Source organism: Notechis scutatus, chromosome 4 (genome assembly GCF_049901735.1).
Source record: "Notechis scutatus isolate UNSWTSFEM ecotype Mainland chromosome 4, rNotScu1.2, whole genome shotgun sequence".
In the NCBI taxonomy this organism is placed as follows: Eukaryota; Metazoa; Chordata; class Lepidosauria; order Squamata; family Elapidae; genus Notechis; species Notechis scutatus.
Window position 1 is genome coordinate 7,101,187 of NC_142012.1, and position 22,515 is coordinate 7,123,701.

The window sequence follows — 22,515 nt, forward strand, 5'->3', positions numbered from 1 at the left end:
TTGCATTACTGGGGTTATTGTAGTTTTCCTTTTTTTTTATGAGCCATGAGAGATGCCTATGGAGATTCTCAACCATCCAGGGTGATGGTTTTGGCAATGGCCAGCAGCTTCTTTGAGCTCCGTTGTGTGCCAAAGGCTGGAGAACCCATGTGGGTCACACACAACAGGACAAGTGGGGGGTGGAAACTGAGGGTCCCATCCATATGAACCCACAAACATGAAGACAGCCAATCTCATTGTACACATGCCGTACTCTGACAATAAAGGTAATGATAAGATAGAAAAAGCATGTAGAAATAACTGGCTCCTTTTGTCCTTTTCCCCGTTCATGTTTTCAACTATTTTGAACAGTACGCATTTTGTCTAGGGATCATTCAAAGCTACAGCAGCACAAAAAGTGACTTAGGACCATATTTCACAATTGACGACTGTCGCAGCATCAAAACCGTGGTCATGTGATCAAAATTCGGACGCTAGGCAACGGGTTCATACTTATGAGGGTCACAATGCCCCGGAGGATCACGGGATCCCCTTTTGGCGAAGTTCCAACAAGCCAAGTCGACAGGGAAGCCGGATTCAATTATAACCACTGTGTGTGATTCATTCAAGATCTGCAGCGATCTGCTTAACAACGGTGTCAAGACAGGCGGTAAAATGGGGCAAAGCATCCTTAACCGCTGTCTCGCCGAGCCACAGAAATGTTGGGGGCTCAAAAACGTTGAGGACAAATTGTATTTCTGGGTTTTAAAAATCATACTGGCCATTTATTTATTTTTTTAAAAAAGCCAGCTGCCAGGAAAAGGTTATTCATAACAGGAAAGGCTGGAAATTGTTCTAAGTATTAATGAAAAAAAAAAAGAATAACAAACTGATGGGGTGGATGGAGAATTCAACCAGGAAATGTTGCAATAATGAACACCAACCAACCTCCCCCCACCCCTCATCCCAGCCCCCCAGTCCCAGCCCCCCTGGCAGAGGCAGCCATGACCGGCTTATGAGGGAGGCTTGCAGTTCGCAGCTCCTTACGATGTTTTCAGGAGGCTCAAAGGGCTCCGGGGCTTATTTGGAAAAGCTGAACGTGACCTAAAAGGGAAATCATTAAATCCACATTTTGATGGAAGGTCATGGGATTAATTTAAGCCTGAGAGAAAGGAGCCTAGCTCAGGGGCTGCCCTTGGCTGACCTCACAGCCACTGAAGAGGGCCAGTCCTTGGATGGGGACCAGGATTTTTTTAAAAAAAACACTCATCCCAGAAGAAAAACTAATAAGATGCAAAACAATGTAAATGACAGCAATGGCAAATTGCTTTTGTATCATAGCCAAGAAAACAACTTGTTCATATCCTGTTAGCTACCATGAGATGAGTTTGACTTGAGGGAGGACTTGGCTAGATTTTATTTTACCTCTTCTACGGTCCAAGAATGTGTTTGATGTATAACATACAGTAATTGTCAACATATCTCAGGGTTTTAACGTAGGAAATCGGAGCAAGAGGCTGCTGGGGGCGTGTGTGAATTATTTCCATACCTTTTAAAACCACACTCAAACTCTGCTCAAATAGCCATAAATTTAACTATTTAACTTGCACAAGGTCACGTGGCAACACTTGAGCAAAGGCAGACCTGATCTAAAGGTTGGTAGATCAAAACTGTATACTGCAGGAGTCAAAGGAGGGCTGTGAAAATATCTATAGACCCCTCACATCCTGGACATAAACTGTTTCAACTCCTACCCTCAAAATGACGCTATAGAGCACTGCACACCAGAACAACTAGACACAGGGGGAGTTTTTTCCCTGAACGCCACCACTCTGCTAAACAAATAATTCCCTCAACACTGTCCAACTATTTACAAAGTCTGCACTACTATGACTGTTAAATCTTCTCATCACTCCTCATCACCCATCTCCTCCCACTTGTGACTGTATGACTGTAACTTTGGGGCTTGTAGCCTAACAATTTATATTGACTGTTTCCTAGTATGATTCCATTGCTTATTGTACCCTCTATGACTATTATTAAGTGTTGTACCTTATGACTTTGAACCTTGACGAATGTATCTTTTCTTTTTATGTACACTGAGAGCATTTGCACCAAGACAAATTCCTTGTGTGTCCAATCACACTTGGCCAATAAAGAATTCTATTCTGTTCTGTTCTGTTCCATTCTATTCTCTTATTCTATTATATTCTATTGACTGTTTCCTAGAATGATTTGATTGCTTATTGTACCCTATGACTATCATTAAGTGTTGTACCTGATGATTCTTGACTCTTGACGAATGTATCTTTTCTTTTACGCACACTGAGAGCAAATGCACCGAAGACAAATTCCTTGTATGTCCAATCGCACTTGGCCAATAAAGAATTCTATCTATTGAAACACTGGCAGCCATATCGACCATTCAAGGCTTCAAAATGGTACTTCGTCCAGTTAGCAAAGCATTCCTTGAATCTGCTTCATAAGCAACCTAGCTTTCCCCCACCAAGCCTCCTAAGCTACAAAAAGAAAAATAAACAACTTACACTGCTTGGCTTCATTTTCTCCAAATGCCTCCTCCAGTTCTTTCCATAGCCAGCTTCTCTACATACAAAACTCTTTTCCCATATAAGCAATAACTGTGAGTGGGATTTTGGAGTTCTAGTGGACAATCACCTAAATATAAGCCAGTAGTGTGTGGGGGCAGCCAAAAAAGCCTCTTTCAAAGTCGCCCCAAAGCAAACCGGACTCAAAGGGGCTTTGTGGGTTCAAGGGAGCCACCTGAGATCCAAAGAGAAATGTGTTGGCCAGCCCAGGAAAGCCATGTGCTGCTCTAGCGCAAAAGGTGCTGGTCTTGCGTTCTCCCGACAAGGGCCGTGCGTCAGTCAAGAGGCCACCTCCAAGGATGGAGGTTTTGCGGAGGGGGGTCAGCATTACCCACTGGATCCCTGACTTCCCAGGCCCCTGGAAAGACACACTGGGACGCTTTTAAGCCGCCACAGACGGCTGCCCAGCTCTAGAGGCTGCAAGACCATCCCTGAGAAGGCTCCAGCCTGGGACCCCTGGAGACGGCATCCCCTCAGATCTGGACTCTTCCCCCCCCCCAATCCAAAGGGATCGTGGGGGGCGGGGGGGTGGCCGATCCCCACCGAGATCTTTGAAAGAATCGCTCAGAGCAGCCGGGTGGATCTTGGTGTTTCGGCTCCTTGCGACCATTTGATCCCTGACCCCTGGCTCTCCCCAAAGAGTGCCGTTTTTCACACACCTTGCTACACAATCACCGTTGTGGGGGAGACTCGGCCAGAGTTCTGGCTCAGGGCCAAAGGGAGCTGGCCAAGAGGAGATCCAGGAGGGCATTTCCCCTTGCCCCTCTCCTTCCCTGCCCTCAGTCCCACTCAGGTTCCCGGCTCCTGAGGCCTTGACCGGGCAGGGGGTCTGTGCTTGGCCTCGGTCTTCCTCCGGGCCCTGAGGGTTGGCTCCGAGACCTTTGCTGCCCTCCACCACCATGTGAACCACGGAGAGATCCAAGCTACTCTTTGGCCCATCTTGACACGGCCAAGTCCTTTCTGGATGCAGAGTGCGGAGGGCGTGTGGGTGCCCATGTCTCGTTTCCCCCATCCATTCTCCCCCCCTCCATCCAGCCTCTGCACCTCTGCACACCCTCAGCTCCTGGGGCTTAGCCCCCCCAGAAGAGGTGAGGGTGGGGGAGAGCAGCAACCTGGAAGCCTAGTCAAGCCAGCCCTTGCAGGAGGGAGGCCCTGGGCCGGGAAGAGACCCGCCTGGCCTTCGCCTTGGGGCCTTGCAAACAACCACCGTGACCTTCCAAAGGCCTGGGATGGACGGCCCAACCTGGGGCTGCCCGTAAATGACAGGGAAGGAAAGGGAGGAAGGGAAAAGGGTGGGAGGTGGGGCAAAACAGCCTCACAACGTCCCAAGGAGAGGTGATTCCAGCTGCAAGCAAGAAGAGATAGGCTCAGACACAGAGATAAAGCTCCCCCATCCAAATAGGAGATGCAGGAGAGGGAGAGACCTAGAAATCTCCTGGGGGGAGAGGCAGCCCTTGCAGCAGCCCAAGGAAAGGCCCAGGGGAAAGACGAGGGGGCTTTCTCAACACACACACACACACACACACACACACACACACACACACACACACCTCAGGTGAAGGTCTTCAGAGAACTTCAGGCAGGCGTAGATAAATTCCTTGATCTGGTTGTAGACTCGAGGCACCAGTTCGGAAAAGGGGAACTTCCTAGGGAACGGCTGCTGCAGAATGGGAGGGGAGAGGAGTGGGGGGTCAGCAAGACAGGCGCGCTGTTCTGACCCACGCCCTTTTCCAACAAATCAAACACAATCCAAGAGGAGCAGAAACCTTGTAATGCTTTTACCAAATAATTTAGCTGTGATAAAACACAAGCCTGGTCAAACTGCGCGGAGACTTGCCCAAAGGTAACAGACAAGAAATCATTTGCAATACAAGAATCTTCACATACAAACTCAGGCTAGTGGAATGCCCACGAGGCTGGAGTTTCAAAACGTCTTTGCCTTCTGCAAAGAACACTCGCTTCACAGCTGGCTTTTATCTTCTTGAAGGAGGGGCCATTACCTTGCAGCCTTACTCCCGAGTCGCCTATGCTGTTGCAGCTGCTCTTTCCTGCGAGCAGCCCTGTGTGCACGCACACTTGGCACGGGCTCCTCGGGAACCTCCTCATCGCTGCTGCCAGCCCCCACAATCTCTGAAGGCAGCAGTCCACTCCCTAATGGTCCTGGCCCCTCATCTGAGTCCTCGCTCTCCTCAGCCATCTGCACCTGCTGCCGGCTAACCACAACAGGCACCCACACAGTCCGAGCAGCTGTCATTCCCTTACCTCCCCACCCCCTCTCCCCAGCCAGAAAAGGGGTCCAGTTGATGTGACGCAGCTTCCGGGCCACCCTACTTGGAGGACTGAGAATCGCCATCCACCTCCAGCCTTCCAAGCTGCCCTGGCTGCAAACCATCATGCTCCTCTGCCCCTCTAAGGGTCCCTTCCTACCCCCCAGCACCACTATTTTGAGGGCTGCCGAGGCTGGAAGCACTGCCAGAGGTCATGCAAACCACCCTCGCAGCGGCTCTGAAGGGAAGGCATCTCTTCGGCCTCTTGCTCTGGAGAAACGCTCTGGGGAAATGGGGAAGCGGAGGCCACCGGGAGACCCTCGGCATTGGCGCCATCTTCCTTCGCGGCTTTACCTTCTCCAGCTCCGCATCGTGGAATGGAAACTGCCCCACCAGTTTCTCGTACTGCTCTTCATCTGGTACTGAGATGGGGCTGTAGTTATCCAAGTCCAGGATGTTTCTGCGAAAGGAACAAGAGTTTCCACTCCGCGTGTGCACAAAACGCAGCTGGCCTAAAAGCCGCTTCTACCCACTGGATAGGTGTGATGACCCAAAGGGGCTTGGCACACAAGCAACAAAGTCACCAAAATAGGTAAAGTCCCTTTAATGCCTCAATCCACCCAGAGAGGCCTTACCTGAAGGCTCCTGCCCATTTCTTCAGCAGCGTCTCCCTGTACTGGTCCTGGATCTCCAGAAGCAGGTCAAAGAGCTGGGTGACAGGGAAGCCATAGGCCTGGCAGGGGGACAGCGGGGGTTCAGGGAAGGAAGGCAGCCCTTGCCCGGATCTGGGGAGAACCCTAACCTCAAGGAGGCTCTGACCAGCAACCCCAGCCTCTGGTCCAGAAAGATCCCTGTGCGACTTTGGATATATTCTGACCTAGGCTTCCCCCCAAAAGCACTAAGCAGACTCTTTGTCACGACCAAACCCCTTTTATTAAATGAAGGTGAATTTCTTGCATTCACATTCAGCCAAAGACCTGGCAAACGGTCTTTCAGGGGTGTAATTAGGAGCTCAAACCTTATCTATCTGGTAAATATGTCCAAACGCAGTGCTGACAAGGAAGGACTCAGCACAGTCTCTGCGATGCACAGACAGATCTTCACACGGCTGCAGCGAACGAATCATTTCCTGCAAAAGCCCCCTCCCCTTTTGCTCCTCTTTTAATCCCTATGGGAGGGGCCATTCACCGTCCACCTGTGGCTTGACTTCCATGTTGACCCTTAATTTGTAATTGTTCTTTTTTTTTTTTTTTTTTGGCAGCTCTGTGCATGCGCAGGCTGGGAACCGGCTCCAGCTGCTCCCTCGCCTCACTGCTGCCCTACTCCGAAGGCAGCTAGTGAGTGCCAGCCTGCCCTGGCCCCATCTCTGCCTCTGGCCAGAGCCCTCATCTGAACCTTCCTCAACCTCCTCCCTGTCTGACTCTGCCGCCGGCTCTTCTAGCTGCCGGCGGGCCCACAACATAGATGGGACCGAGATCCAGAAGAAGCTTCATCTCTTAAGCTTTACAGGAAGTCCTTCGCTTACAACCCTAACTGAGCCCGGAATTACGGTTCTCTTGTCACGGCAGTCATTAAGCGGATCACCACAGGACCATGCCCGATTTCATGACTTTTGGCAGCAGCCATGAAGTAGATGCCACTTTCTGGCCAGGAAGTCATAAATCGAGGCCACAGGATCGTGAGGCCCCACCGATGGTTGCCAAGCGCCCAAATGGGGATCACATGGTGACCCTGGGTGGGGAGGGGGGGGAGGCAGCCCCAGGATTTCAGAACCAGGTCATTTTGGGGGGTTGCAGTGGTTAAATGAGCGGTCATAAGAACTTAGAAGGGTGGTTGACTGGGCAGTCCTAAGTTGAGGACTAGCTGTAGGAACTGCTCCGAGAAAATGTTCAACCCACCCATCTTCTTCCAAATGAATCCCCGGACTGAGATTCAGGGGAAAAGAGGGGCGTTTCCCAGGGGGGATGGGGGAGGATTTGGTGGGAGACAAGAGTCAGGCCTTGGGGCTTTGGTCCTTCCACGGGGAAAGGGCCTGGCTGATTCCCAGGCCATGCCTGGAGGGGCTCTGGGGAGGCTAGCAGACCCAGGGGGACGGGGTGACAGGGGGCTCCTTACCTGGAGAGTGTCAGCAAAAAGCACAATGAGGTTTTTCAGATCCAACACCAGGTCTGGGTCTGAGCAATAGGACTGAAACAGAAAGAACAGAAGAAGACGCTGCATTCCTCTGGGTTTGAGGGCCTCAGAGGAGGACGGTCTGGAACCCGCGCGCGTTTCGAACTTGGCAGTTCCGCAGGGTGATTGGTTGCAAAGAAGAAAATCACCCAAGCCAAACCGCCTAAAAATTAACTTAAGCTCAAAACCAGCTTGTTCAAGACGGGTACTGTTGTGGGGTCCTTGGTGCTCTCTGAGCTGGGTGGTTTGATCACAGATGTTTCATTATTAAACTAGGTAACATGATCACAGCTAGAAGAGAATGGGGGAGGGGAGGAGGAGGGGAGGAGGAGGAGGAGGAGGAGGAGGAGGAGGAGGAGGAGGAGGAGGAGGAGAACTGGAGGTTCTTGGTGGACTCTGAGGAATATCTTCAGTGCTAGAGGGAGTGGGGATGTGGAGAGGAGGAGGAGGAGGAGGGAGGAGGAGGAGGAGGAGGAGGAGAACTGTGAGGTTCTTGGTGGACTCTGAGCTTGGTGATTTTCCTCCAGACATTTCATGTCCCAGCTAGGGAATATCTTCAGTGCTAGAGGTGAGTGGGGTATGTGGAGAGGGAGGGGAGGAGGGGAGGGAGGAGGAGGAGGAGGAGGAGGAGGAGGAGGAGGAGGAGGAGGAGACTGTGAGGTTCTTGGTGGACTCTGAGCTTGGTGGACATTTCATGGAGGAATATCTTCAGTGGAGGAGTGGGGTATGTGGAGAGGAGGAGGGAGGAGGGAGGAGGGGAGAAGGAAGAGAACTGTGGGGTTCTTGGTAGTCTCTGAGCTGGGTGGTTTTCCTCCAGACGTTTTATGACCCAGCTAGGGAATATCTTCAGTGCTAGAGGGGAGTGGGGTATGTGGAGAGGAGGAGGAGGAGGAGGAGGAGGAGGAGGAGGAGGAGGAGGAGGAGGAGGAGGAGGAGGAGGAGGAGGAGGAGGAGGAGGAGGAGGACTTGGGGTCCTTGGTGCTCTCTGAGCTTGTGGATTTTCTTGCAGACATTTCAAGATCCAACAAAGTAACATCATCAGTGCTAAAGTAGCACTATATCTATGTCAAAATAATGCTCAGGTCCATTTTCAAAAATGAAAAAAAAATGACTATGCCCATCAAGAGCTACAAAGCAGCACACCTGTGTCAGGTCTGGATCCCATGGTTTAGGGACCTCCAGGCAAAGGCAGCCAAAAGAGCAACTTGGGAGTTTGCGTAGTGCAAGAACCCCAGGCCACCTCCCAGAAAAGGGGGGCCCTCCTTCCCCTGCCAAAGGCCAACTGACCGCTACTCACCGAATGTGTCCGGAGGGCCGCGATGGTCTTGGACAGGGCCATATCCCAGAGCTCATCGATGTAGGCTCTGTCCACCAAACCCTGGCTTGTGTGCAGGATGTGATCCTCGATGACGAAAAACCTGACAAGAGGAAAAGAGAGCTGTCGGAGACCCTGCTCCCTTAAGCGCGATCAGTCTGGAAAGAGCTGGAAGGGGCCTGCGAGGTCTTCTAGTCCAACCCCCCTGCTCAAGCAGGAGAGAACCTATGCCCATTCCAGAAGGGTAGCTGTCCATTCTGACCTGAAGGCCCCAATTGGAGTCCATGTGGTCAGCCCATCTCTGGCTTCACTGGACCTGGAGAAAGGGGTGTGGTCTAGCTGGGGTTCCCACCTGTCCAACTTTAAAGCCCCCTGGACTTCAACTCCCAGGATTCCCCAGCAGGCCGTGAGATTCAGAGCCAGAGTTTTGACTCTCAGCTTCCTCACTGGGTTGTCCTTGTGGGGGCCCCAGGGATGGGCTGCTGGGGGGGTTCGCGGGGGGTCGGGAGGTCCCCTAGCTAAGATTCTGTGCAGTTCGGAGAAGCCCTCACATCCCACTCCTGGCTGGCCCCGCCCACTCCTCCCCTCCCCTCCCCTCCCCTGAGTCAACACACGGCCCGTTTGGGATGCAGGTAAGCACAACGGGCTGAGGAATTCTGGGAGTTGAAGTCCACAAATCTTAAAAGTTGCTGAGTTTGGGGACCCCCTGCATTAAGTGAATAGCTGTAAGTCGAGGACTGCCACGCTGCACAGACCTGAACCCTGAGCCCTGGTGGGAGCAAACGGTCAAAGAAGGATACCTACCCTACAATCTGATTAAAATACTTCCGGTAGCCGGAGAGGGTTTCATGCTAGAAAGAGCAGGAAGAGAAGAAGATTAAAACAAATTGGTGGGATGGGGGGAACCCCAAGAAATGCAGGTGAGACACCCAAACCCCTTTGGGAGATGGGGAGGGGGGGCTTACCATGTTAGAGGGGGGCTGCAGAACCAGCCGGGCCTGCTTTCTTCTCTGCTTCCGGTAGTAGCTCTCAAAGGTATCTCGGGCTCCCTTCCAAGAAGAGAGAACGAATGGGTCAGGCTTCCCCGGGGAACCTTTTTCCCCCACCCCTCTTATCCCCCCACCAAGAATAGGGTCTAGGACGACTCGCCCTGGCCGACTCGCCACGGGACAACTTGAGACAGGGACCAGGGAATGGCCGCGGGCCTTGCCTTCCTTTGAGTTTGGACCTTCTCCTGGTTAGAAGTCCTGGACGCTGGGGGGGGGGGGGCAGCTGCAGTTCCACTGGTCCCTCTCGTGAGTTATCCTGCCTTGAATTGTCCCTTGGCCAGTTGTCCCACTCCATTGGCCAGGTTTTCTGCCCCATCCAATTGGCTCCCTTTGGGTGGACCTGCAGCAGGCTTTGGGGGGGGAGGTGCAGCTTGGGGTGCCACCCTTGAAGCTCAGCATGGACACCCTGAGGAAGCTGTGCCCCTAGAGGACAGGTTCCGATCTCAGAAATGAAGCATGCCGTGTATTTTTCTCATAAAGTACCATTTCCCAAGTGAATTCTTTCATAATTTTTTTTTCTTTATAATGCCCAGAGTTGTCTAGATCAGTGGTCCCCAACCTTTTTTGTACCAGGGACCAGCGGCCCGGTACAAAATGATCCACGGACCGGTACCGGCATCAGCACGCACAACCAAGGCAAGATGAGCCGAGCGACCGGCCAGCCAGCCGTCCACCGCTTCTCCCCACCACCTTCAACTCCTCCTTTGTACCTTTCGCGGTCGATGGGCTTTTCGGGCTCTTTCTTAATCTCCTCCTGAGTAACGCGAGACTCCACCGCCATCGGGTCGGCTCTTCGTTCAAGCCTCCCCCTTCGACGAAACTAAGGCGCGAGGATTCCTTCAGGACCCAAACGCCGCTTTCCGACGACCGACAAGCTCACCCGGAAGCACTTTCTCAAGCGCCATCGAAACAAGATGGCGGCGCCCAAGCAAAATAGGCGGCCCAGTACAAAATGATCCACGGACCGGTACCGGTCTGGGGCCCGGTGGTTGGGGACCCCTGGTCTAGATGATGCATCTACTGCATTTGTTTTTAATTTATCAGGACTCAAGAAGTTCGTGTTACCCACCCTTCGCTTTGTCGCCACGCAAGACCCTTTCCCCGAAAATACCATCTCAGGGCCAGCTCTCTGCCCCTCCCTGCAGCGAAGATCCCAAATCCGACGGGGCTTTTCTGCAATCCCCTGAACCTCCTTCTTCAAGAGGCCGCTAAGTCCCTTTGACAGCTTGCTTCTGATGTATTTAAATTATTTTTTTACAGTACATTTTAAAGTTATTCCAAAAACGCTCTCAGAAATATTTCTATTTTGAATCTGTCAGCTTGTATTTCTTTCCGTGGCTCCACGGCTCATCCAGAGCTCGGCTTTGCTGACTCTTTTGCTATGCATCCAGCTATCTGGTGACCTCCTCCCTCCCTCCCTGCACGTGTGTCTTCTTCACCTCCTATTCTTCTTGAAGAGAAAAAAAATAAACCGCTCCAGATGCTCTTAAGAGCTTATGCCGAATCTTCCCTCTAGGAATCCTGATGGAAGAGATGGAGAAATGCTTGCTTGGAACCAGAGGTGGGTATTCAGCCGGTTCTGACCGGTTCTGGAGAACCGGCAGCGGAAATTTTGAGTAGTTTGGAGAACAGGACAATCCCACCTCTGACTGGCCCCGCCAACCCCATCTCTTCTCTGCCTCCCATTGAGTCCCAGCTGATCGGCTGGGTCTCCTTTGGTTGCCCTGCACAGGAGAACGGAGCTGGAAAGCAGGTTAGTGGGAAGGGAAGAGAAGGGGGATTTTGCAGTAACCTTCCCCTGCCACGCCCACCAAGCCACGCCCACAGAACCGGTAGTAAAAAAAAAATTTGAATCCCACCCCTGCTTGGAACCCTTGTAACAAACCGGGAAGGATCAAGAGAGGTCAACCACAGGGTTGGGATTCTACCGGTTCAGCCCATTCTATGGAACCGGTAGCTCCGAAGAGCAGCTGACACCGAATCGATTCGCCGCGATGATCGTCTGGTCGTCTGTTTGGCCCGCCCGCCTGCCCGCCCAGGCTCTAGGCCAGGGGTCTCCAACCTTGGCAACTTTAAGCCTGGAGGACTTCAACTCTGGTCGTCTGTTTGGCCTGCCCGCCTGCCCGCCCAGGCTCTAGGCCAGGGGTCTCCAACCTTGGCAACTTTAAGCTTGGAGGACTTCAACTCTGGTCGCTGTTTGGCCTGCCCGCCTGCCCGCCCAGGCTCTAGGCCAGGGTCTCCAACCTTGGCAACTTTAAGCTTGGAGGACTTCAACTCTGGTCGCTGTTTGGCCTGCCCGCCTGCCCGCCCAGGCTCAGGCCAGGGTCTCCAACCTTGGCAACTTTAAGCCTGGAGGACTTCAACTCTGGTCATCTGTTTGGCCTGCCCGCCTGCCAGCCCAGGCTCTAGGCCAGGGTCTCCAACCTTGGCAACTTTAAGCTTGGAGGACTTCAACTCTGGTCGCTGTTTGGCCTGCCCGCCTGCCCGCCCAGGCTTAGTCAGGTCTCAACCTTGGGCTTTAGCCTGAGGACTTCAACTCCCAGAATTCCCCAGCCAGCTTTGCTGGCTGGAATTCTAAGAGTTGAAGTCCTCCAGGCTTAAAATTGCCAAGGTTGGAGACCCCTGCTCTAGGCTGTCCATTAACCTCTGCATTTTCCTCCTCGGCTGCTTTGCGTGGCACAGCTGAGTGCCGCTCGTCAACAAGGGAACAGGTGAATGCTTGCCGGTCCCGGTCATTTGTAAATAGCGCGCGCCAAATGCACAGCGCGCATTTGGCGCACGCACGCGCCAAGCAAACCGGTTATACCAGTAGGATCCCACCCTTGGTCGACCGTGTCAGTTGAACCCGAGCTGGAAGTTATGCAAGGCCAGCAGCAGGAACACAACCCTCTCCTCCATCGTGCTTAGAGCTCCTTCACAGACTAGATTAGCGAAACAGGAAGTGTTTGCCCAAAAATATTATTTAAGGCCCAGTTGCAGAATATTCATCAGTAAAAGAAGATTTCGCTTCCCTACTCCCTGCTTGCCACGTGGGTGTTTTCTTGTTGCGGCTGTCCACAATTAGGTCTGAATGCTGCCTTTTTAAGAAATTCCCCTCTCTCTCACGTGTCTTTTTCTCACTCCTGCTTATCACTGATCTGAATTTATGAGGGAGGAAAAAAACTTTCTTGAAGTCAAATATATGCCTCTGCCTACCTCACCACTGGGCTTCCTTAAAAGCTTCCGTTATTATTATTATTTCAATAAAAAAGGAAAGAAATAAAACTGACACAAATGTGCACTTTAAAAAATAATAATAAAACCTAATAAAGAAAATACCACAAAAGCAATAAATAGGGGCGCGGCAACCCAAAAAAATGTCAACGAATCATTAAATGGAAGATATTACATGGCTAAATATATTCTAATGCACCATTAATAATTTACAGTACCGTAAGGCACTTTATACCAAACTTCTGATCAGGAATTATCTGTATTAACTGCAAAAGCACATGGTTAACACCATTCAAGTTATTAAGAGGAAAGAGTCAAATAAATAGCAAACAATATGGACAAAAATACTGTAAATAACGTGTAGACTCTATGTCTGATTAAAACATAAACTTTAGATCTTGGAGGGTGGCACAATTCCATTTCTAGAATTGTAACCCAGAAGTGGCTTCCAAGCCTGACTGGACATCAGATGTTTTTTAAACAAACACAAAGTGATGGTTGACATCAAAGCAATTCAACCTTCTTCCACAGATTCCGAGTGGCTGAGTTTCCTTCCTACAATTCAAGGCGATGGGCTTTCAGCTATTATTGGCAGTATCATCGTTCGGCCCTGACCCTGCTGGCCTCCGGCAAGGCCTTGAACCCTGGGACCTGGTCCAAATCTGGGGACCTGGGTGTGGATGGAGCCCAGGGAGAGTCTCCTGGCTATGTGAATGTTTGTTCCGTGGTTCGCGGCTCTGATATGCTGTATGGGTTTTGTCTACTTTGACTGTATAGGCTGCCCTGTGTCATATATGTGAGATGGGCGGCGATGTAAATCAAACAATTAAATCTCTCTCTCTATCTCTCTCTAACTCTCTCTCTCTTTCTCTAACTCTCTCTCTCTAACACTATCTCTCTCTCTCTAACTCTCTTTAACTCTCTAACTCTCTCTCTTTCTCTCTAACTCTCTCTCTAACTCTCTCTCTCTAACTCTCTCTCTTTAACTCTCTCTCTAACTCTCTATCTTCTAACGCTATCTCTCTATCTCTAACACTCTCTAAGTCTCTCTCTAAGTCTCTTTCTCTAACTCTCTAACACTATCTCCCTATCTCTAACTCTCTCTCTCTCTTTAACTCTCTCTCTAACTCTCTCTCTCTTTCTCTAACTCTCTCTCTCTTTATATAGCTATCTCTATCTATCTATCTATCTATCTATCTATCTATCTATCTATCTATCTATCTATCTATCTATCTATCTATCTATCTATCTATCTATCTATCTCTGGTCCAATTCTCTGGTCCAATTCTCTGCTCAGGACAGGAATCCATGAAAGGGGTGTCTGGCCAGTTGCTCTCTGAAACCTCTGTCCATCATTCTTCCAGGCAGGCAATTCCATCACTTAACAGCTTCTGCCACTCAGAACACCTCCTCCTAGTCACTTCTTCATAGTCAAGACCAATGGTGGTACCAGTAGTTAAAAAAAAAGCCTCCGACGATCAGCTGAGAGGAGGAAGAAAAGCAGAGGATCAGCCCCCTCCGACCTGCCCCTGCACTCTTCTCTTCTCTATCCTCTCACTGATTGGCGCTGCAGGTCTCCGCTCGTGTGGGGAAAGCTCCGTGTATGCGCATTAGGCAAAGCACACCCGCCAAGTCACGCCCACCGAACTGATGGCAAAACCATTTGAATCCCACCACTGGTCCAAGACCAGGGGTCTCCAAATGTGGCCCCTTTAAGACTGGTGGACTTCAACTCCCAGAATTCCTCAGCCAGCATGGGGAATTCTGGGAGTTGAAGTCCCCAGTCTTAAAGGGGCCAAGTTCAGAGACCTCTGCCCAAGATGAATCTTGCTCCTTTCCATTTCATCCTGTTGTTCTTCGCTCTGCTCCCAGTTTCAACAAAAGAAGAAGAGGTCCAAGCTCCTTCTGTAAGTGGGGAGGGAGTGTTCCTGCTTCTCCATCCCAAGGAGAAGATTCCCAGACAGGCATCCATCTTGCCCGGCCCTTTGTTGGAACCCCATTTAATGACCTGCAGAAGAATCGTGTTCTGGCTCCATTGTCCAAGAGCCACCGCAAACAGGATGCCCCCAATTTCCTGTTATTTCAACCGACGGCCGAGGAAGAGCCCCTGTCTGAGTGGGGAAGACGATGAAGCAGAACAGCAGCCATGAACGGCCTGGCTCAGAGAAGACGCTTCTCTGTCCTAGCTGGAGGGAGGGAGCTGGGACTCTTGCAAGGAGGAGGGGGAGGGGGGAGGGGGAGGAAGGGGAAGGGGAGAGGAGGGGAAGGAAGGGGGAGGGGAAGGAGGGGAGGGGAGAAGGAGGGGGAGGAGGAGGAGGAAGGGGAAGGGAGAGGAGGATGAGAAGAGGAGGGGAGGAGAGGGAGGGAGAGGAGGAGGAGGAAGGGGAAGGGGAGGAGGAAGGGGAAGGGAGAGGAGGAGGAGGAGAACAGGAGGGGAGGGGGGAGGGGAGGAGGACAAGGAAGTGGAAAGGAGAGGAGACGGAGGAAGGAGGGAGGGGAAGGAAGGGGAGGGGGAAGAAGGGGAAGGGAGAGGGGAAGGGAGAGGAGGGATGAGGAGGAGGGGGAGGGGGACGAGGAGGAAGAAAGGGAAGGGAGGAGGAAGAGGAAGGGAGAGGAGGAGGAGAAGAGGAGGGGAGGAGGAGGAAGGGGAAGTGGGATGAGGAAGGGGGAGGAGGAGGAGGAGGAAGGAGAAGGGAGAGGAGTTGGAGGAGGAGAAGAGGAGGAGGACGAGGGGGGAGGAGGAGGAGGGGAGGGGGGAGGAGGAGGAGAAAAGGAAGGGAGGAGGGGAGGAGGCGGGAGGAGGATGAGGAAGGGGAAAGGAGAGGAGGGGAGGAAGGGGAGGGGAAGGAGGGGGGGAGGAGAGGGGGAGGAGGAGGAGGAGGAGGAGGAGGAGGAGGAGGAGGAAGGGGAAGGGAGAGGAGTTGGAGAAAAGGAGGGGAGGAGGGGGGAGGAGGGGGAGGAAGGGGAGGGGGAGGGGGAGGAGAAGGGGGGAAGGGGAGGAAGAGGATGGGGGAGGAGGAGGAGGAGGGGCAGGTGGAAGGGGAGGAGGGGAAGGGGAGGAGGGGAGGGAAGGAGGAGGAGGAGGAGGAGGAGGAGGAGGAGGAGGAGGAGGAGGAGGAGGAGGAGGAGGAGGAGGGAGAGAGAATACCCTGCAGGGGAAGAAAATTTACCAAGGAGAGAATTATTGTAGAACCAAGGAGAAATTTCCTGAGAATCATTGACCAGGGGGCTCCAAACACTGGAGCTTTTCAAGAAGAGGCTGGACAACCATTTGTCTGAAATGGGATAGTCTCCTGCCTGAGCAGGGGGTTGGACTAGAAGACCTCCAAGGTCCACTCCAGCTCTTCTATTCTGTTATTCTGCTAACCTCTTCTCCAAAGTACCTGAAGGCAGGACAAGAAACAATGGGTGGAAACTCATCAAGGACAGATCCAACCGGGAACTGCGGAGAAATTTCCTGATCATCAGAACCATTAACCAGTGGAAGTTCTGGGTTCTCCATCACTGGAGGTTTTTAAGGAGAGACTGGACAACTGTCATGTCTGAAATGGCTCCTGCTTGAGCAGGGGTTGGACTAGGAGACCTCCATAGTCCCTTCCTACTCTGTTATTATCCTGTTATCCTTGAACGTTGAGCTAGCCTCCCCCCCCCCCCCCCCCCCCCCCCCTCATGTTAGCTCAGGAATTCTGGGGTACCGTCTTCAACCCCTTGCACTGCTTCTAAAGTCTTGTCGGGTCTTACTTCCTTTTACTCCCAGAATTCCTCCTCCAGTCATGTTAGCTCAGGAATTCTGGGAGTTGAAGTCCACAAGTCTTAAACTTGCCAAGTTTGAAGAGCCTTGAGCTAGGAGAATGCAAGGCTGCTCTTCTCCGCAGCTTCAGTCCTGGGACCCAAAGTCTCCTGCTGAACCTCTTCATTGCACAAAATAAAGGGCTCCTTGGCTGCTGGTCAAGACAGGACACGGTCGAGATGGGATGTGGTGGCTCAGCGACGAAGACGCTGAGCTTGTCAATCAGAAAGGTCGGCAGTTCGGCGGTTCGAATCCCCAGCGCCGCGTCACGGAGTGAGCTCCCGTTCCTTGTCCCAGCAGCTTCTGCCAACCTAGCAGTTCGAAAGCACGTGAAAAAACGCAAGTAGAAAAATAGGGGCCCCTTTGGTGGGAAGGTAAACAGCGTTCCGTGCGCCTTATCGGCGTTTAGTCCTGCTGGCGCACATGACCACGGAGACGTCTTCGGACAGCGCTGGCTCTTCTTCGGCTTTGAAACGGAGATGAGCAGCGCCCCCTAGAGCCCGAAACGACTAGCACAAAGGTGCGAGGGGAACCTTTACCTTTTACCTTACGGCTGCCTTCTTTCACAGGCTCAGAAGGAGCCCGGCCAGAGGGCAAAAAGGCACGGGAGAAAGGCCGGTGGGGGTGGGGGAGGAGGTCTGGCGGCTCCTCAGATGTCCCCAGCCTCGAGCAAGGCGGCCACTATCTGGGCCCGCTGACCCTCGCTTCTTCCCAGGGCCTTTCCGGCCTCTTATCAAGGCAGCCCTGGTTGCTCAGCTCTGGCCAGAGCTATCTCACGTCAGCAGGGCAGTGAAGGGCCACACCACATTCCCACTGGGGACCCAGGCTGGAAAACGTCCCTCGATCCGACACGGAGGTGGAGGCCCCCAGAGAGCAGCACCCCCCACGCCTCTCGCCTCTCCTCAGACAGGAGCCCCACCAGACTGCCACTTCCCCCATTTGCAGGCACTTTTGGGAAAGTGTCTCTGCCAGGCCGGGGCAGGGCAGGAGTGGGGCCGAGCTGCACCAGGCAGTGCGGGGCTCGGCCGTCCCAGGTGGGAAGTTGCAGAGCGGCAGATTGAAGCCAGAGAGGCAGGTGGTCCCAGGTGTGTTGGAAAGAGCATGGACACACACACACAGCCCGGCCGCAGGAAGCCCCCCCTCCACCTGGGTTCGAGGGCTCCCTGTGGCCGGAGAGCAGGCTTGGTCTCCCTGGAGGGAGGGAGCAGAAGGCCAGACTCCTCTTGACCTGCCAAAGCCCTAGCAGGATGCCCCGGGGACAGTCCCAGTTGTCTTGGGGGCTGTCGTTGTCATCATTGTCGTTGTTCTCCTCCTCTTCCTCCTCCTCTACCACCACACACTGCAAACCGTATTGCCTTCTACCACTGATGGTGTTCCCTAGTTGGGTCCTAGAACGTCCACAAGAAAACAACCCAGCATCAAGGACCCCACAGCCATTGCCATCATCCTCTTCCTCCTCCTCCTCTTTTTCTTCTTCCTCCTCCTCTTCTTTTCCTGCCATCTCTTCCTCCTCCTCCTTCTTCTTCCTCTTCTTTTCTTTTTCCTCCTCTTCTTTTTCCACCTCCTCCTCTTCTTCCTCTTCTTCTTTCTTTTTCCTCCTCTTCTTTTTCCACCTCTTCCTTCTCTTCCTCCTCTTTTTCCACCTTTTCCTCTTCCTCCTTTCTTCCTCCTCCTCTTCTTTTTCTGCCATCTCTTCCTCCTCCTCCTCCTTCTTCTTCTTTTCTTTTTCCTCCTCTTCTTTTTCCACCTCCTCCTTCCTCTTCTTTTCTTTTTCCTCCTCCTCTTCCTTCTCTTCTTCCTCCTTCTTCCTCCTCCTTTTTTCCCACCTCCTTTTCCTCTTCCTCCTTTCTTCCTCCTCCTCTTCTTTTTCTGCCATCTCTTCCTCCTCCTCCTCCTTCTTCCTCTTCTTCTTCTCTTCTTCCTCCTCCTCTTCCTTCTCTTCCTCCTCCAAGGGCTTCCTCTGCCAGGAGCCGATCCAAGCAGCCAGGGAGGCAGGCCTGGAGGCCACGCTCTGCTCTCCACTGACCGCCTGACCCCTTGCCAAAGTTCAGGGCTTCCTAGAAAGTCGCTGCCCCTCCTGGAAGAGGAGGAAGGCCCTCCAGATGCTCCGGCCGTGACCCGGTCCCGACCCCCTGTTCCAAGAGGAGAGCCCTGCCCGGCCGCCTGCCCGATAAGCGGAGCTGGCACAGCCAAGCAGGATTTTCACTAATCCGTTGGGAACTTCTGAGCGGCTCAGCCATAAAAGCGAGGTGACAGGAAGGTCGAGTTCCCTAACAATGCCGGAGCCTGTAATGTTTATGCGCAGAGGGATCCTTTTCCACAACAGCCAGGCCCTCCGATAAGGCCATTGTCAGCCAGACGGAGTCGCCTCTTTGCAGCTCCTCCAGGCAAGGCCTTCTGCCCAGCTGCATGAGAACATTTTTTTCCGGTGCCGGCTTGACCGCGGTCACCGGGGCCCTGAGCCGTCCTGCTCAGCAATTCCCCGCAGGGGCCTTTTCCCGTGGTCCCTCCGAGGTCAAACACAGGAAAGGCATGGGGGGGGGGGGGGCTCCTGGGTGGAAAGCACCCCAATCCCTCTATGGAAGCACCTCAAGAGGCAGCCCCTGCACACGCATGCATGCACATGTCTGCACACACACACACACACACACACACACAGGTTCTCCCCAAAGGCCACAATCCTGCATAACCCCTGAAACCAGGGAGGCTGCAAGGCACCCATGGCTTCATTCATGTCATACGAGAGTCCCTCTTGGGCCTACCGAAGAAAAAAGGGCTGCCCTGAAGAGGGTGGCTTGGCTCTCTTCTCAACCACACAGCCTATGTTCCTCTGCTATTGTAGAACGAGGCCCACCAATGGGGCGCCTTGATTCGTGGGGCAGGCGAAAGGAACAGACCGGTCGCTTCCAGAGGAGAAGTTGCTTCCCTGGGTGAGGGGAGGAGACCCAACGAAGGATCAACCCCCGGCAGATCCCAGGAGCGGCAATTGCTCCCCCTCCACCCGGTCGCCAGTCCAGCTGCAGTCCCACAACATTCAGATCATTCATGCCAGTTAAGGACTTAGCAACAGAGGAAAATCTTTGCAGGCCAGGGTTGGCCTGGGTGCTGCTTAGTGCTCTCGCTCTCTCAGCTGGATGGCTTCCTTGCAAGCCTTCATGACCCAAACCGGGTAGACTCAGCAACTGCATTTACAAAATTTGTTTTTGTCTTTTGCGTTTTTGGATCCTTTGTCCCGTCAATCTACCTCCTCCTCTTCCTAGCCATTGCCTGCCTGCTGCAGGACGAAGGCCTCTTCCGCCTGTTTCCAACCAAATAGGCCCCCAAGCTTACTTTGGCCAGTTGAGCCCGCAATGCTCAGCTGATGTGGTCGCTTTTGATCAAGTGGGATCCATTCCATGACCTCCTTGATCCACCTGCCGTCCAGCCCATTTCCACTTCCATTCTTTTACTCTCTACATACATATCAATGGTGGTATTCATTTTTTTTTTTTACTACTGGTGTCTTGGTGGGCGTGGCTTGGTGGGCATGGTGTGGCTTGGTGGGCGTGGCTTGGTGGGCGTGGCAGGGGAAGGATACTGCAAAAATCCCCCTTCCCTCCCCACCCCACTAACCTGCTTTCCAGCTCTGTTCTCCTGTGCAGGGCAACCAAAGAAGAGCCAGCCAATCAGCTGGGACTCAGGAGGCGGAGCATAGATGGGGTGGGGCCAATCAGAGCTGGAATTCGCCGGTTCTCCGAACTACTCAAAATTTCCGCTACCAGTTCTCCAGAACTGGTCAAAACCTGCTGAATATCACCTCTGAACAGGGGCTTCAGGACTCGGGAGCCTGATTCTTATTTTAAATCATATAATTTTTGCTCTTCAGTCTTTTTTGGCTATTTCCCTGCCACCCCCTCAACTAAAGAGCAGACCCCTCCCTTTAGCGAGAAGCAGAGTTTGTTCTGCTGGTAAGGACCCCCACCCGGGGGGAGTGGGGGAGCAGGTGGCACAACAAGGGCAATAAGACGAGACCACAAACCAATAGGAAGAGGCTTTCCAGAAAGGCAGCCCATCCATTGCACAAGGCCCTGGGAAGGGATTCCTTAAAAGGAACAGGAGCAGAGGTGGGCATTCAGCAGGTTCTGACCAGTTCTGGAGAACCGGTAGCGGGAATTTTGAGTCGTTCGGAGAACCGGCCAATCCCACCTCTGACTGGCCCCGCCAACCCCATCTCTTCTCTGCCTCCCATTGAGTCCCAGCTGATCGGCTGGGTCTCCTTTGGTTGCCCTGTACAGGAGAACGGAGCTGGAAAGCAGGTTAGTGGGGTGGGGAGGGAAGGGGGATTTTGCAGTATCCTTTCCCTGCCACGCCCACCAAGCCACGCCCACAGAACCAGTAGTGAACCATTTTGAATCCCACCACTGAACCAGAAACTCCCTCTTCCCGATTCACAACGTCTTCATGGTGCTGTAATCCTGCCTGGGTCCGCCCCCTGCAGGGGATGCCCACCATTCAGCGCTGAAGCTTGGCTGCCTCCCAGCTGCCCAACCGCTTTGGGCCCCTTGCCCCCATCCACCGGCCATACCCAGGTCTTTGGCCCAATGCAGCTTCTCCAGCCGCTCCTCCACCTCGCCGCTTCCACCAAGTGTAGCCTCTTGGCTAACAATCGCACTGACGCACAATCCTTGTCTATGGAGGACTCTCCGTCATTCAGGTGACAATTGTCCCAGGGGTGCTTTCCCCAAAAGGCTACTGGACTTTCTGGGGGATTTATTTTTCCCTCCTTGAAGACATTTGGCTTCTCAGGCAAGAAGCAGATAAATAGATAATCAGAGTTGGAAGGGACCTTGTAGGTCATCTAGTCCAACCCCCCGCCCAAGCGGGAAACCCTACACAATTTCTGACAAATGGCAGTTCAATCACTTCCTGAAAGTCTCAAGTGATGAAGCTCCCACAACTTCCGAAGGCAAATTCTGTTCTATTGGTTTGATGGTTCTCAACTGTCAGAAAGTTTCTCCTTATTTCCAGATTGAATCTCTCCTGGTTCAGTTTCCATCCATTGTTCATTCCATCCATTAGCGAAGAAGACCTGAAGAAGCTTCTTGGATGAGAAGCCAAACATCTTCAAGGAGAAAAAAACCAGAAAGTCCAGCTGCCTTTTGGAAAAAGCACCTCTGGGACAACCCTCGTCCACATTCTTCTAGCTTGTCACCAGGAATGGCTCCTTTTCTTAAGAATTGTTACCAGGGGAGGAACAATTGTGTCAACGGGGGGGGGGAGGCAAAAGGGGCAGCCACTTACCAACACGGAGTAGATGTGGAAGCAGCGGTAGACGGGGGAGAAATCCACCAAATCCTGGGCACCGGGCACCTGGGGCGACACAGAAGAGGGACAGCTGTCAATCAAAGCAAGGGGGAGAATACAGAGGCTGCTTTGGATGGAGGGCCAAAGGGAGCAGCTGGAACTGGAAATAACCCAAAGAGAAAAGTTTTTCACAGGAGAGGGATTCTTCCCTGAGCTTTTCTACGCGGAGGGATCCTCTCCCCATCCTACAAATACTTCAGGTGGAAAACATACATTCCAATCAAAAATCGTTTGGCCAGACAGCTCCGAAATGTGCAGAAGAGGCCAGCGCGTAATTCTGCTGCTCTGGGACAGGAGCAACGGGAGAAGAGTAGCTTTGGGCCTTTCGCATAAAGGGGCATTTATCGTGCAATAAATGGGGAGCTGTAGAAGGCAGTAGAAAAAGGGGAGAATTGAAAATCGAGGATCCTTTAAAGCAGGGGGTCTCCAACCTTGGCAACTTTTAAGACTTGTGGACTTCAACTCCCAGAATTCCTGAGGCCGCTTTCCAAAAAGAAGTTTTATGTTTTCATGTTTCGTGTTTTGTTTGTCTATGTTTGTTTATTGAGAATTAATAAAATTTGGGAAGGATGTTGGAAGAGAACATATGAAATTGTAAATAAGACAGATGAAAGTATGTATAATGAATAAAAAGATATAGAAATGTAGGTAAAAGAAATATAATTGAATAGAAGTAAAGGGAGAAATAGTGAGAAGTTGGGAAAAGAGCAATAAGATATGAAGTTGAATACATAAGATGAATATGCATATCAAATTGTGTTTGTATGGAAATGTGATAATC

At 52.4% G+C, this 22,515-nt stretch overlaps 1 protein-coding gene across 1 annotated transcript in view; it reads right to left on the reverse strand.

The window, feature by feature from the left end:
- EXOC6B (exocyst complex component 6B) overlaps positions 1 to 22,515 on the reverse strand; it is a 237,274-nt gene that overhangs the window by 105,136 nt on the left and 109,623 nt on the right. Inside the window, exons 8-15 of the mRNA XM_087965745.1 lie at positions 21,672 to 21,740; positions 9,305 to 9,388; positions 9,144 to 9,190; positions 8,322 to 8,442; positions 6,968 to 7,039; positions 5,488 to 5,585; positions 5,207 to 5,312; positions 4,136 to 4,245 (exon numbers count right to left, since the gene is read on the reverse strand). Coding sequence (XP_087821871.1) covers positions 4,136 to 4,245; positions 5,207 to 5,312; positions 5,488 to 5,585; positions 6,968 to 7,039; positions 8,322 to 8,442; positions 9,144 to 9,190; positions 9,305 to 9,388; positions 21,672 to 21,740 — 707 coding nt within the window. The remainder of the gene's footprint in view (positions 1 to 4,135; positions 4,246 to 5,206; positions 5,313 to 5,487; positions 5,586 to 6,967; positions 7,040 to 8,321; positions 8,443 to 9,143; positions 9,191 to 9,304; positions 9,389 to 21,671; positions 21,741 to 22,515) is intronic.